Below are 14,799 nucleotides of genomic sequence, written 5' to 3'. Positions count from 1 at the left end.
GGAGAATATTAAAAGTGAATAGACATTTAATTTAACGCCCCAAAAACAGTGTTACGTTATCTTATTCAGCCCTGAGTAGTGACTGCAGGTAACCTTTAAGGTGGCACATAGCCACAGCAACCTGGCTGAAATCACCCCTTGTTCACTCATTCATACAGACACTTAATAGTTTACTCAATGGGGAACCCCAAATTTAGATGTCAGACACTTACTCATCATGATCATCCTGCATAATCACTGACAGCTGTAGAGACACACAATGTTCATTTTTTGCGTCTGCAAAATGAGGAGCATTGCACTGTGGGATTGTTAACAGAAACGAGTGCACATGTCATGGACGCTTGTTTTTTCGTTTTTTTTTTCATTGTGGAGTTTGTGAGAGAAATATTTAGACAACAAATTTACACACTGAGAAATCTGACATTAAAATAAAGCAGTGGACAGTGACTGTAGTGAACTATAAGGTAATAAGGTAAGCAGACTGCATGCAGCTTCGTTAGAAAAGAACATAAGGTGATGACTGAAGGTGACCCCAACACATGTGATAACGTTCTTATCAGCACTTTTTGGTGACTGGACATTATGAGGACAGTTCAGGGAGTTGAAAAAAAAAAACGGGGTGGGGGGGGGGGGGGTTGATATAATTATGCAAATGTGCACAAATCTATCTGCTGTGTATTTCCTTTGTTTTCCCTCCACTCCTCACAGCAGATCCACCCCACCCTGCAGCTGTGCAGCAGGTCAGCTCTCCCTCTGTCTTTTCCTTCTGCTTTCTCCCTCCCCGTCTGGCTCTTCAGTTCTCACCATAAAAAAACTGCCAATCTGGCCGGGAGAAGACATAATTGCCATTATGACTGCTGCGGCCCTGCACATCACACACTGTACTGATTGTTCGGCAGAGGAGGAGGGGGCAAACACTGTCTGCTCTGTGCAGACGCCACACAATATTATCATAGCGTGACTACAGCTCATCCACAGACACACACACAGTCAGTCTCTATCTCACTCTTTTCAGCCCTGTCAGTCGCCCTGTAATCTTTCCATTAAGCACAGAACAAACATAAGTTTCTATAGGGCTGAAAATCCATACACCACTGCCTTTAAAAAAAATCTTTGAACTGTCAAGCCCTAGGTAAACACACTCATACAGTGCCACCGCCAATAGGAAATGATAGAAGGACTGAATGGAAAAGCAGTTTGTACAAAGACAGAAACGCCCAATGTGTGTGTGTGTGTGTGAGACACATGGGGCTGAGGTTTTGGGAAAGTTGACCTTATCCCAGTTCCAATTCCACTTCTCCATCTCTGTTTCCAAAAGAGAGAAGGTCACCATTCCCACTAAAAAAAGACTCTGACACTTCAAACAACTCTAGGAAAGAAAAGAAAATCAGGCTTCAGTGAACTGACTATATACACATTTGATATAAAAACTACCCACATTTCCATGGCAAAGGCTGCAAATATCACTGGGTTGTGAAGGCAACTGTGGCTGTGTGTAAAGGATATGGGAGCAGCAATTAGCCAGAGGAAATATCCATTCCCACAATGGCAGACTGATGTATAGTGATGGGAAATGTCTTTATCATTGTTCCCAGATTAAGTGGTTGATTCTGCCGACAGCAGAAAGGCAGCGAGCTGAGAGTCCCACCTACTGAGCGAGCACTAACCACACAAGAATAAGCTGTGATGCTCCATGAGGCCTTCAGTGGGATTCTCGTGGAGGGTCTCACAAACAGCATCGAGGTGACTGGAGGTGGTCACGAGACATCATCGAAGCTCAGCATTCACCATTCGGTGGATTGTAGCTGAGCAAGTTTGCCACCGTTTGCACGTGTGAATAAGACATTTACAACTTTCTTTCCTTTATTCAGAACATAAGCGTCAAAAGGCTGGAAGCTAGTTTACAGAAGGATGTTTGAGTGTCAATTTAAAAAAAAAAAAAAAGACTATAAAAATGAAGGGTCTAGAAAAGAAAGTGTCCACTTTATTAGGTACACCTGTACAGTCTAATACAATCCAACACATCCGTTCTGTGCCGATGATGTTCACAATTAAATCATGTTTTAGCATTGAGGTCATGGTTAGTGGTGGTGTCGTCCTGGACTGCTTTATACTAAGTTTTTTTTTTTTTTTTTAAATGTTCCCTCCCTCATCTATGTAAATATGAATGATAAAAAAATTAGAAACACCAGTATAATGCAGTCCCATACAACGCCACCTTTAACTATGACCCAATAATTAACCTATAGTTGAATTTAAACATTTTGTACAATGTCACCAAAAACTGAACTTTATAAACATCATAAAGGTAGAATTATATTGTTTTTTTTTATTATAGACAGATTTCAAATGCAACTGAGGAGCTTGAAACTTTATATTTGTCTATTAGATAATTATTATAAATATCATTTTCCATATCATTTAGGTCAGGAGTAATGTCTTGGGTACCCTGTGATACAAAAAAAAAAAGTTATATTCTTTTATACCACAAAGATGGCAAACATAGTCATGTGAAACTGTCACAAAGTAGACCCCTCGTGGCCTTCACACACAGACCAACTGTACTGCACAAAGCCTAATTGTAATAGTCAACCAAAACCCCATTTAACAGCAAGAAATGATTAATTTATGATTTCTTAAAATATACAGGCACATCTCTCATCCTGTAACAGCGGCAGCACAGTAAAGGCTTGGAAAATATAAAAACTGAAAAGCAATAAGGTCTCTCTCTCTCTCTCTCTCTCTCTCTCTCTCTCTCTCTCTCTCTCTCTCACACACACACACACACACACACACACACACACACACACACACACACATACACACACACACACACACACACACAGCTAAAACCTGATGCATTCTCAACCGTCTCTTTGGTACATGCAATAGCATGCTACCCATGCTATTTCAGCTATCTGAATAGACAGGAGAAAAACTGTACTCGTTTGACAAGTAAATGCTGTTATGGAGAGCATCAAAGACAGGAAACCGTCACCTTTGACTCTCATGAAATGAGGTTTTCAAAGGCAGCATTGTTTGTAACGCTGCGTCTTAAAGTTGCCATGCCATCACCATACATTTTCAGCAGAAGATCCAACTTATATCTGCAGTTGGTCAAACAAGGGAAGTACCAGAGGAACGCAGCTGGTTGTTGTTTCTAACAGAGCATTTAAGGAGGCGACGGTTTAATCTGTTTTCTTGCCGGCAGTCAGCTTGTCAGCGTGGAGAGCGAAGGTCTCAGCCACTATCAGAGGGAAGACTAAAGAGGCATCTGCATACACCTGGGGACGGAGAACAGAGCAGTGTGTCACTTTTCTTCACGTTACACACTCACTACACTGGACTGAATCCAGCCCCTGGTTTTCATATTTATGTTTTGATGCCACTCTGTATCCTTGGATCAAACACTGCGCAGACACTGCCGCCTTGAGGCCAAAACGGAGACAACAGCTCCTGGTGAGCACTGATTTTTTTTATTTTTTTTCATCCTAATGGTCAAACATTAAAAGCAAAAAATGAACACAGAAAATTGATGTTTGTTATATTTGAATGGAGGGATGCCATTCCTCATAGATGTTATGCCATGGGAATTTTTAAGATGCGATACAAGCAGCTGCTGACACATAACTACTTCTGTATTTCTGGACCAAATTTGTAGGTAGTATTCATATCTGTCACACTGCCATAATGCTGTCTCAGAGTCAGAGAGATTAAATACAATTTTTCAACTAAAACACCACCGTTAGCGTTTGATGCGGGTCAATCACCAATAAAGAGCAAGGAAAAATCCACATCTGAAAACACTTGAGGTGCATTATCTAAGGGCTGTAAAACGCATCTGGAAAATATGTGAAATAACTAAGTGAAGCAGCAGAAGGGAAGATATCTCAAAATAAGTTCTAATAAAAGGGTATCTGAGGATATAATTGTAATAAATGGAACATAATGTTGACATTAGTCTTGGTCGGGTCATGGCTAACACTGCTGGGATGAATACCGGTACCTTAACGGGTTTGGCATCTGTCTTGATCTTGCCCCAGGATACAGCCTCATCAGGTCTGGCCCCAGAGTCAGAGCCGTCAAACTCCTGACCCGTATTCACAAACACTGCATAGTCAGCTCCATTCCTCTGGAAGGAGACAGAGCAGGTTGTTGTTGCATTAGGTCTGAGGAGGTTTGCTCTGCTAACAGTGGCTGTGCTGTCCGAGCTCATTATTTGCATGTAAAAAACTTAAACTGGAAAAAAAGTACAGAAAAATGGCATTGCATGGAAAATACTCATCACATTACTCATTGGAAATACACAATACACAGCTGCATTCTACCAAAGGCCAACTTAACTTCTCAGATCTTAGCAGGCTTGTATACAAAACCTGATGTGAAGTCATGTATGAGTAATAGAAAGTCAGAAATAAAGGTCATGGACGTTCGTTACCATAAGATTAGCATTGGCTATATGATGTTTGACCAGCCCTCCTCCCAGGATGATCATTCCCGTCCTTTTGGCAAACACTGCCAGGCTGTTCAACTTGCGAATATCTGAAATAAAGTACACATTCATGATATGACCAACAGCTACTGCTGAGACAGCTGTGGCGATCCTGTTCTGTAGCAGCAATGTTGCTTTTACCTTCCACTATGTCCAAAACCAAGCCAGGGTTCCTATAAGAGTGGAAGTAGATCATGTCGCCCAGAGAGCCGTCTGTCAGAGCAGGACTGAACACTGGAATGTTATTCTGATACAGAACATAAAGAGCACATTTACTGACTGATGTTTAGACAAAAATACACTGTAAGTACCATCTAAACAGAGTAAGCAATGTCCAGAAGCCAGATGAACAAAGCAGAACAATGAATTCATAATCTGCATAGACTCACCTTGTATGCCCAGTAGTACACAGAGTCGGTATTATTGATCTCCTTGCCAAGTCGATGAATCATTTTGGAGGGAGTCCAACGAGTGCCCTGAAATAAGAAAGTTCAAAAGGGTTAAAAACATTATATGAGTAGTAGTCAATATTATATGATTAGAAATACCTTTCTGACTGCACAGCTGTGTTTTTATGAGAGGACATCAAACTAACAGGCAATGCCGTTTCATGCTATCCGTTTCGTCTGCTCTGGGTGCAACAGACAAAACATGTCCTAATCACTGAGAGAGACACACCTCTGTGTTCTGCTCCAACAGCATCTGGTCCAGGATGGGCATCAGCCAGTCTTCAAACTTACAGTAGTTGTCATTGGGCACCAGCAGATTCCCTATCCTACATCCAGCAAGACAGAGAAGTGTGAAGATGACAATTTACATTTAACACTGAACATCCACTCTGATGGTGGCACACGGGCACAAGTACTTCCAGGCAACCCTTGAAATCACTGGAAAGTGGGGGGCATTGGATTTCCACCAGAGAGGGGATCTTCATCTCTGTTCAAAATGCTGCCAAACTGCAGCAGTTGCATTTTTTGAGGGGACCGATTCACTTGCGCCCACCATCTGTTTTTCCTAATTTTCCCCCCTCTGAAGAGAAGCTGTCATGTGATGTACAATTGTGATTGCCTCTAAATGGCTTTCTTTTTGACCAAATCACATTGTTTTCAAAAAGCTCGATATTTACTGTACAGACTCATAGATGTATCAGTCTTCTCATCGAGGTAACTCTGAGCAAGGCAGTGCACAAACTGCATCATTCTGAGGATGTGACAGGTGCGTTGCATCTGTAGTTGCCAACCTGTTGATGCCCCTCTGGCGGAGGTCCTTGCCAGGCAGGCTGAAGTCTCCCAAGTAGGTGTGAGCCAGACACTTGATGAAATCCTCTTCTATGCCTCCAGCTGTGGTTACAATCACATCCACCTAAAACAGAGTAACAAGACAGATTCTGGTCCCTGTGTCCAATTGCTTCAAATGTTATCTGTGATGTAACTACGACCTGGACAATAATGAGAACTGTATAAATGTGTACCATTTTGTGCTCTGCCAGGTAGCGGATGCTCTCTCTGACTCCGGAGCTAATGAGGTTGGAGGTGTAACCCAGGAAGATGGTGCAGCCCAACTTGCAGGAGGCTTCACCAGACTCTTCACACTCATTTCTTTCATCTGCCTTCACTGGCTCGAGACGCTTCTCTATCTGTGGGTGCCGAGTCATAAGACAACAATGGTCAACACGGCAAATGATCACTGACAGACTGATCATAGGCTACTGAATCTGTGTCATTTAAAGGGCCAGTTCTCCCAAATCACTAAAAAACAACATATTTACCTCTACTGGTCATTGGCAATGCCGATAGGGTTTGTTTTATGTGCCCAGGTTTAAGAAATCCATCTCTGAGATTTCTGCCTCCTCCCCAATACAAAGGAGGTGAATGAAATCTTGTTTGTGTGGCATCCTGGCAGATGAATGGTTAAGACATATAACAAATAACTGCAGTGTTCACTGTTTGACTGCCAGAGTTACACCCTTATCTCTCCCACCATTTTAAAAAAGAAAGGAAAAAGCCATTAGAGTCTATGGATTTTCCAAAGCAACAAGTACATTGTTTCTGGAAAGACAACCTGTAATTTATTTAGTGTTGTGATCCCCACAAATGAAGTCCCATGCATCTCCGTTGTATTGGGGCAGAGGAAGAAATCTCAAGACACAAATATCTCAGCTGAGACAGATATCTCTCCTGCATGGCTATCAAAAGTAAATGACAAAATGTGTTTTTGTACAATAACCCTCAGGACACAGCCATTCCTCTCACCATTTGGTTGATCTCCTGAATGGCCAAGCTCAGCCTGCTGGCCTGGAAGCCCGTGGTGAGGTAGGACTTCAGCACTGCATGCAGATCAATCCCCTGGTTGAAGTCGTATCCTCTGATCTTTGGCATGTCCTCTGGGAGGTCACAGCTGGGCTTGAGTACGGCCTCCATGGCAACAGAAGGGGCGTGGTCTGCCATTTTTTCTGCGAAAAACAAAGAGAACACGTTAGTGGGGTGGTTATCACCACAGACATGCCCGGTAGAGCCCTGATCAAGTACCAATGGATGTCATCTCTTCAGTCTGTGGTGACAGGTTGCATCTCTGCTCTCCCTGACATGTACAGAAAAAAACATGACTGAGCTTCCCAGCTGCTGGGCTGCATGTCAGAGGAGTGAACAGCTGAAAAAGATGTGCACTAAACATATTAGCCTAGCTTAAATGCACCTGACTGATTTTTCACAAAACGTCCTGAAGCACAGGCTCTGGCAGATGAGTTTTTGGTAATGATCAAATGACAGGATTCTGATGAGGCGGTACTAAAGGAACTGGTTTTCTTGTCAGGGTTTGGCATACTTCATGAGTAAATAATTGCATAGTGGAGCACAACCGTGACACGCCCATGAACATCAAGTTTATGCAACCTGAAGGCAGCCAGGGTGAAGGAAGGAAATCAGCCATTTCTACACTCTAGTGTTTACATATACAGTGCTTTAAAAAAACTGTTCATGCCCCTAAGCTTTTATAGCCTTCATTTCAAATAGGTTACGTTTCCTCTTTTTTTACTTAATTTACACACAATAACAATAATGACAAAGTGAAAACACGTTGCTGCTGCTGTTGTTGTTGTTGTTGTTGTTGTTGTTTGTCACAGTCGCCTCCCTGCTGTTTATCTTGATTGGATGTCTAGCTTCTCCTGTCGGACAAGACAGTCCTGTATAACTGGCAACTGGCTGGCTGGCTTGCACGGCCGCCACACAATGCTTACAGTAACGACTTTATGGCAATTTACCTGAACATGTAAAACAAGTAAACGAAGTACATACTGCGTTTACGAGGTGCAGGATAACGTCATTCATAACATGCATGTAATGTTAGCTGATGTTAGCTAGGAGACAAGCTAACTGTTAGATAGTTGAGTCACGATTAGTTGAGTCACGATTAAATCACGATTAAACATCAGAAGACAGAGATGAAAACACACCTATTCTTGGAGTGACGTTAATTGATGGATGTCGTTAAGTAGTAAAGAACTGTCTCCGGACACGACAAGACGTTCACTGAACATGAGCATTTCTGTAAACACCGCATGAATGCCCTACGGCAGGCACGCTGCTGCTACGGAAAGTGCGGAAGGACAAACGTGACCAAACGGTACTTCTGCGCAAAACGCGTTTGTGAACATTTATTTACATTTACACCAAAGGCTGCATAAATAAAATCCTATCTCTGTGTCTCCTCTTGTAGCAACAACTATAGTCTGCAGTCCATACATTATTTTATTATAACAATGATAAACAGTTTGCTTTGAGTAAACATTCATACTTTAGGTACCCGCAGTTATAATTAACATTCTTGTGTTCTGTGTCACACTCCCTTTTTCAGGCTTTTGTCAGCACTGATTTTACAAAAATGAAAGCCAAATTCTGTTTTTGACAACTTCTACTAGTGGCCATTAAAATATATTTAACCATATTAATGGTTCTATTATTCCATAAACTGATGTAATTTTTGTAAAATATATATATATTTTGTAGCTGAAAGGCAGAACCCATACCTAAAGGACAGCATAATGCCTTAGTCAATAAGCTTTTCATCAGTGGTGGCTGTGAAGTGTGATCTTTGTGACATTTCCAACACTGTGTTCTATGACCTTTTATATCACAGAGTCTTTGAACTGCCCCAACAGTGAATAAAAGGGAGATACAGGTGAGAAAGGAAAGTCAGAGCTTCTCTGACCAGATTTTTCTGCACAACCAGATGTGACTCTTTGGATCAGATAAAATACATAATTTTCCCGCTGCTCCTTTTGGTGTGGGAGAGGCATCCAGAGAGGGTTTTTGCTGAGTCTTTTGCTGAAGGCAATGTCAGGAAAGATGTGCAGCAGCAACAGCGTTGTTCAGGCACAAAAACTGGTGGATCAACTTCGGGTGGAGGCGAGCATTGAGAGAATCAAGGTATGTAAAAATGTGAATAATCCGTGAACTACATGGATGCTAGGTTCATGTCATCATATATTTACTGTACCACTTAAGACCAGTTGTTTTAAGATTTCCATAGTTACAAAACACCAAGTGTGCTGACATGGTCCTTGTCTGTGTTAGTTTTTTTAGAGGTTTATTTCAGTATTAAAATGCATGAACTCCAGTAAAATGCCATCCTGTCCACCTTTATCCCAGATCTCCCTGACAGCAGCAGACTTGGTCCGGTACTGCCAGGAACACAGGCGCAGTGACCCTCTGCTCACCGGCATCGCTGCCTCGTCCAATCCTTTCAAAGACAAGAAGACCTGTGTGCTGCTTTGACGGTCCTGAGCAGACATGATCATATGGATACCTATCTGAGTGTGCAACCACAGACTTTCTACTGTCAAATGTGGACCAGATAAGCCTTTTAGTACAGCAATGTGTCTCGTTTCACTTAATTTTGCTCCTTGACATAACAGTATAATCAATTTCTGTGTCCCTTAAAAAGTCTGATCTCAGCCTTACAATAGTAAAGATAACATGGCTAACTTGAGACAGGTCACTTTTTTAAGAGTTGCTCAGATCAAATAAACAATGTTTGCAATTTGTAATGATTATAGTTGCTTTGTTCAATCCAGACACTCAGCACAAAGCTGTTCCATCATAACTTCCCACAGGGCAGTGAACAAATCCAGCCAACTTCAGGCACTAGATTTTCAGGCCATTTAATAGTCTTTCGATGTGTTTTAATGTGGATGCATCTGTCAAGTATTGAGCAAATTATTCATAGTTAAATTTATCCAAACAATTAGATGGCTAAACATTACTAAAAAAACAAACACACACACACGCACACCGCAGGTATATGCAGATATACTTAAAAAAAGATGAACAGCTTTACAAATACAATCAGTGTGTCACAGAGAACTTAAATAATTCAAATATTTCACTGTACATGACAAGTAACTAATGCTTTGGTACAACGTCAGTTACTGTTATGGATTCAGTCAATTTATGAACATGTAAATAGTAGAAATTTGTTTCCACACTGTTTGAACATACAACAAATTAAAGAGGAGAGACGTCAGTGTAGTGTGTTTGAAAGCTTTGAGAACTGGCACAAAATGGCAATTAAGTGCAGGGACATACTTTACACATTTCATGTAGTAACATATTTTTTGTGGGTTTTTGGCTGAACCAACAGAAGTTACCTTTTTTAATGTTAAGTACTTGTGGTTTACTCCATGTGTTCTGAAAGACCAGCACGGACCGCACCTGTTTGCAAGTCTTGCCACATAGTTTGCAGGCCTTGCTCTTCATTTTCTGGGCCTCCAGACTTCCACACATGCATCCCCTGAGGCAACGGCAAGGATTCCAGCCTCCACACTCAGCTGACAGTTGAAGACAGGTTGAATGTCATTAGTGAAAGAGTGGACACACAAAGAGAAAAACGCATTTCAGAAATGAGGATGAGCATGTTAATTACAAATATCTTTGGAAAATGTAGTAAAACCAGTTGCTTTGTATTGATTATCGCTTTGCACTTCAGCTCAATCAGCTTTTTAATATTTCTGCCATTATTCTGACATTGATTATTTTAATTATTGATATGTTGTACAAAGCACTAACCCCACTGACTCCATCTTGGTGATGCAGTGTGCACAATGTCCTTGGAGGCGCACAAGGGATATGTACCTACAGGCAAAAAATGTCAAAGACTGTTCAGTAGCAGAGTTAGCTAAACGGGCAAAGTGACAAGGAATTTGCCTCATCCTACCTTGACAGTACGATCAGATGAACAGGTGTAGAGGCTTCCAGGTGACCTGTGGATGCCAGTGACCAGAGCTGTGTGACCCACATCAAACTGGGACAGGGGTTTTAAGGTCCCACCTTGAGCGGAAAAGGAGTGGAGCATGCCGCTATTGTCTCCTGCCCATACTTCAGAGCCACTGTAGCTCATAGACAGCAGGTAAGAGCTCAGCTAGAAATAGACGGTTTGGTTGGAGTTAGTCTCAGTATACAGGCCAAATGAACATATATGCACACAAACACAAAAACAAATTGCGTGTGCATGTACCCGCAGTCTCTTCAAGCCTTTGCCTGCCCTGCGGTCATAGATAGCCACAGTGCAGTCTTTACTCCCAGAGATGATGTACTTGTCATCTGCAGCTAGGCACATTACAGCATTACCATGGAGACGGAGGCTTTTCACCAGGGGTTCAGCAGCTGGGGACAAAATAATGACACAGTCATCCTAAAAAAAAAAAACACTGATTTGTCCAAGTGTGTAAGAATGATTTTCCGAGTTATGTCAATGTGTCACATTTCTAAAACGAATGGCCTTCACTTTCTCTTCATGCACATTCTGCCCCTGAACTGAAATGTGATGTATACACTCATCTCCCTCACCTCTGGTGTCATACAGGCTGACCCTCTTGTCAAATGTACCAGCCAGCAGTACATCCGTCTGATAGGACAAGCAGAGCACAGCAGCCCCAGCTCTGATCAGGCCCCTCTCTGCACCACCTGCCTGTAGGTCCCACAGCCTCACTGTGCTGTCAAAGGCCCCTGAGGCCAGCAGAGGTCCCTGAGATGCCAGGCACCAGACCCAGCCCCGATGGGTGCTGAAGTCACCCTGCCCCCCCAATGTGTGCAGCAGTGTGCCACCAGAGCCTGACTGTAGATCCCACAGTTTAACATTCCAGTCTCTAGAACCTGTGGCACAAACTGCCCCCTCTCCCCCGACGAGGAGGACTGAGTTGACTTGGGCAATGTGGCCTGAAGGTAGGGTGATGCACTCCAGTGCTGGGGGTGGGCTAGGACTTCTGGGGGATTGACGTTGCTCCATCTCTACCTGTCTTCCATTACCTATATTCCTGGGGTTTGGCAAGTCCTCTCGGTTATTTAGAGCACCATCTTGGCCTTCATCAGCATCAAACGCCATCTCGTGGTCCCTTTCTTCCATCAGTGCAGCTGCGTCATCCGCAAGTCTCTCTTCCAACGCCTCCCTCAATCTCGCCAGTTGGTCCCCACCTACAATGGGCTGCATTTTACCATCATCACCTTCCATTGCCACCTCCATTCCTTCATCAACACCATACGCAACCGCCTGAGCAGCCACTCCCACCCCTTCTACCTCATCCTCTCTACCATCTTCCTGTCCTTCTGCAACTAGTTCCCCATCGTGCCTTGCTCTTTCCTGCAGTCTCACTTGTTCCCTTTCCTCCTCATCCTCTTGGGTTTGCCTGGCCACAAGCTGCCCTTGGCCTGTCCAGCAGGTTATCAGCTGCTCCATCTCTAAGCAGGCAGAAGGCCAGTCAAAGTCCTCCCTTGGCCCCACTGGAAAGCTAGCTCGGGATCCTATCAGTCTGCGTGCCCGGAGCTGCCAAGCAGTGCTGTCCTTACCCACATTACCCAATGCATGACAGACCTAAGAAGAGGAGGAAAAACAGGTTTGTAAAATGCTTTGTGACGAAGGAAAAGCATTCACCGCATTTGTTAAACTGAATGCACACAGTGCGTTTTGATAAGCAGCACTGAATGAAAACATAAGTGTTCTGTTCCCAAGAGAGCTCCAGTTTAAATAAAGAAAGGTTGATTTTGGAAATCAGTTCCTATGTTTTTTGGCTTACTTTACTTACTTTAGGCAACAGAAATAAGCAAGAAAATTAGACCACAAGACATCTTCAAATTAATGTCATGGAAGTGATGGGCCAAAAGTTCTTTGAAGACTAACCTTTGGCAACACAGTGATGACACACTGAGCAGGAAGGTGCGAGGCAATGTGTGTCACCATCTCCCATGGCAATGACAACAAGCCACTTGCCTCAGCAGAAGGTGAGGGACTGGCATCAGATGAGGTTGGGTGACCAGCGGGCAGAAGACTGGAGGGAATATCAAGACCAGTGCGACCGTATTCATTTCATATGCGACATTGTGCTACATGAACGGCCACATAGATGAGGGTGTAGCGAAGTCTTACCCCTGTTGGTCAGAGCTGGAGGCTTCACTGCTCGGAGGTTTCACAGGGTCAGGAGATGGTCCATCCAGGCCACCGTGTGTCCCTGGCCCTGCTTCACTCAGGTCTACCCTGGCCTCAGACATCACTGTTTCCCCTCTCAGCACAAGACCACTAACTCATGTTCTGTGAGTCAATGTTACTTTTAAACTTTTTTTTTACTTTAAACGGCGTTACCTCTATTCTGTACTTGTCGCTGTATGTGTCTCAGTAAAGAAAAACTTAAATATTACGGCAGTTAGCTGAATTTTGACAAAACGTTAGCTCCCCGGGGCTTAAATTAGCCTCAGCTACACTGGTAGCATTACAATTCAGAGAAGCGTTGCTTAAAGAAAGCTTTAACTAACGTAACCCAAGAAAACAATCCTTTTCTCTTCTGTTTCTCTGGATAGCTAGAGATATCTGCAACAGATGTCAGTAACATACATGTATTAAAAAAACTACTTGTTACAGAAAGACAAACGAGTAATGTTACCACAGCAGATTAGCGACAGTTACTGCTAACGATACGTTATTGTGTACAAGGCGCTGGTCTAAAGTCCTCACCTAAGCCACTGTACTGTCACTGCAGTCACCACATTAAGACTGAAATATAATGCAGGTATATCATCATTATCATCATTATTATCTTGTTGTTGTTCTTCTTTTTCTTCTTCTTCTGCTGCTACAGCCTCCGCTGCTTCTTCTTCTTCGCTTTTGCTTTTTGATAACGGTTGGCTAACAACTACTGAGCCGGCACGTTACCGCCACCTTCGGTATTGGAGTGCGCAACGGAACGATTTCAATGTTAAATTAAATAATTCCTGTTGTCTAAAAATCTGAAAATATCCCTGTAGCCCTGCATCACTTGAACTCCACTGCAACATTACTGTTATAACTAATGTCATGTGATTCTTTTAGTGTAACTGTAAACATCTGTCTCTCCTGTTGTTATCTAGGACAGTATAAAAATACATGCTCCATTTCATGTTGTCCACAATGTTCACATCTATTCATAGCATGCTCAATCAGTATGTTTAATGTGCTGTTCAGACTGGTGTGACCAAACCTCATCCTTGATATGTCCTCCTCCTTTCTATTTCTATTGCTTCCTCTCATTTCTCCTGTTTTTCTTTGTTTGCTGTAGCATCAGCCCTTACGTCCTCTATCTCACTGTTCCTGCCATTTCTGATTTGATTATACTTGTGGCCTCAGCCTTGCTGTATTTTATGACCACAACCAATCAAAACTGTTTGGTTATCACTAACCCTTCTGTCTGACATAACATTTCATTCTGCAATGTTAAATGCGATCCCTACTGTAGACACCAAATACTCAGCTCTGTCCCCCTGGAGGTAGGCAAAGCAGTGTGTCCCACAATCTACTGCAAAAGCACCACCACCACATGTGTTTACAAAAAAAATAATTGCACACCAATTATTACACGACTGGGACTCTGACTGTGTTTGCAGTCCATGACATCCAGTGCTCATGTTTTCAGGAGATAGTGAAATGTAGAGTTGAGTATCATCTGCGTCGCCATGATAACTGATCACGTGTTTGCTGATGATGGAGCCAACCAGCACGTAAACCTGGTGAACGCCCTCAAAATCAACACCTGATTGTTGCTTCTCACGGCATCTCTGACAGGCTGTAACATGCCACCAAATACATCTGGAACTGAGTACCAGAACATAACTCTGGGGTAATTAGCTGCTGTATTGCCGTCTGCATGTCTTCAGTGAGACAGTGACGTGCATCAGTATTTAGCTTATATGGAAACCAGTGTCAGGGCATAACGTTAACACATAGGCATAATGTACTTGTAAATAATAATAATAATAAATGTACTTCTAGAAGTTTACACCTTCTCATGT

General features: G+C 42.8%; 3 protein-coding genes across 3 annotated transcripts; 1 reads left to right on the top strand and 2 right to left on the bottom strand.

The window, feature by feature from the left end:
* Positions 1-1,848: 1,848 nt before the first annotated feature.
* Positions 1,849-8,088, bottom strand: dhps (deoxyhypusine synthase). Its single transcript, XM_076753534.1, has 10 exons — positions 7,944-8,088; positions 6,745-6,944; positions 5,964-6,128; positions 5,733-5,854; positions 5,171-5,267; positions 4,882-4,968; positions 4,634-4,739; positions 4,439-4,542; positions 4,007-4,132; positions 1,849-3,284 (listed from the first exon to the last, which is right to left on the bottom strand). The coding sequence occupies exons 2-10, from the start codon at positions 6,937-6,939 to the stop codon at positions 3,189-3,191; spliced, it is 1,098 nt and encodes a 365-aa protein (XP_076609649.1). The 5' UTR covers positions 6,940-6,944; positions 7,944-8,088; the 3' UTR covers positions 1,849-3,188.
* A 609-nt stretch (positions 8,089-8,697) lies between these two features.
* LOC143334447 (guanine nucleotide-binding protein G(I)/G(S)/G(O) subunit gamma-12-like) lies at positions 8,698-9,389 on the top strand. The gene is made up of 2 exons (XM_076753256.1): positions 8,698-8,916; positions 9,139-9,389. The coding sequence occupies exons 1-2, from the start codon at positions 8,824-8,826 to the stop codon at positions 9,262-9,264; spliced, it is 219 nt and encodes a 72-aa protein (XP_076609371.1). The 5' UTR covers positions 8,698-8,823; the 3' UTR covers positions 9,265-9,389.
* A 245-nt stretch (positions 9,390-9,634) lies between these two features.
* On the bottom strand, positions 9,635-13,648 carry fbxw9 (F-box and WD repeat domain containing 9). The gene is made up of 7 exons (XM_076753255.1): positions 12,908-13,648; positions 12,662-12,809; positions 11,335-12,355; positions 11,003-11,151; positions 10,703-10,906; positions 10,555-10,620; positions 9,635-10,316 (listed from the first exon to the last, which is right to left on the bottom strand). The coding sequence occupies exons 1-7, from the start codon at positions 13,027-13,029 to the stop codon at positions 10,242-10,244; spliced, it is 1,785 nt and encodes a 594-aa protein (XP_076609370.1). The 5' UTR covers positions 13,030-13,648; the 3' UTR covers positions 9,635-10,241.
* Positions 13,649-14,799: the final 1,151 nt, after the last annotated feature.

The sequence above is a fragment of the Chaetodon auriga genome, chromosome 16, assembly GCF_051107435.1.
Source record: "Chaetodon auriga isolate fChaAug3 chromosome 16, fChaAug3.hap1, whole genome shotgun sequence".
Taxonomy (NCBI): domain Eukaryota; kingdom Metazoa; phylum Chordata; class Actinopteri; order Chaetodontiformes; family Chaetodontidae; genus Chaetodon; species Chaetodon auriga.
This window is presented reverse-complemented; position numbering and strand designations above follow the sequence as displayed.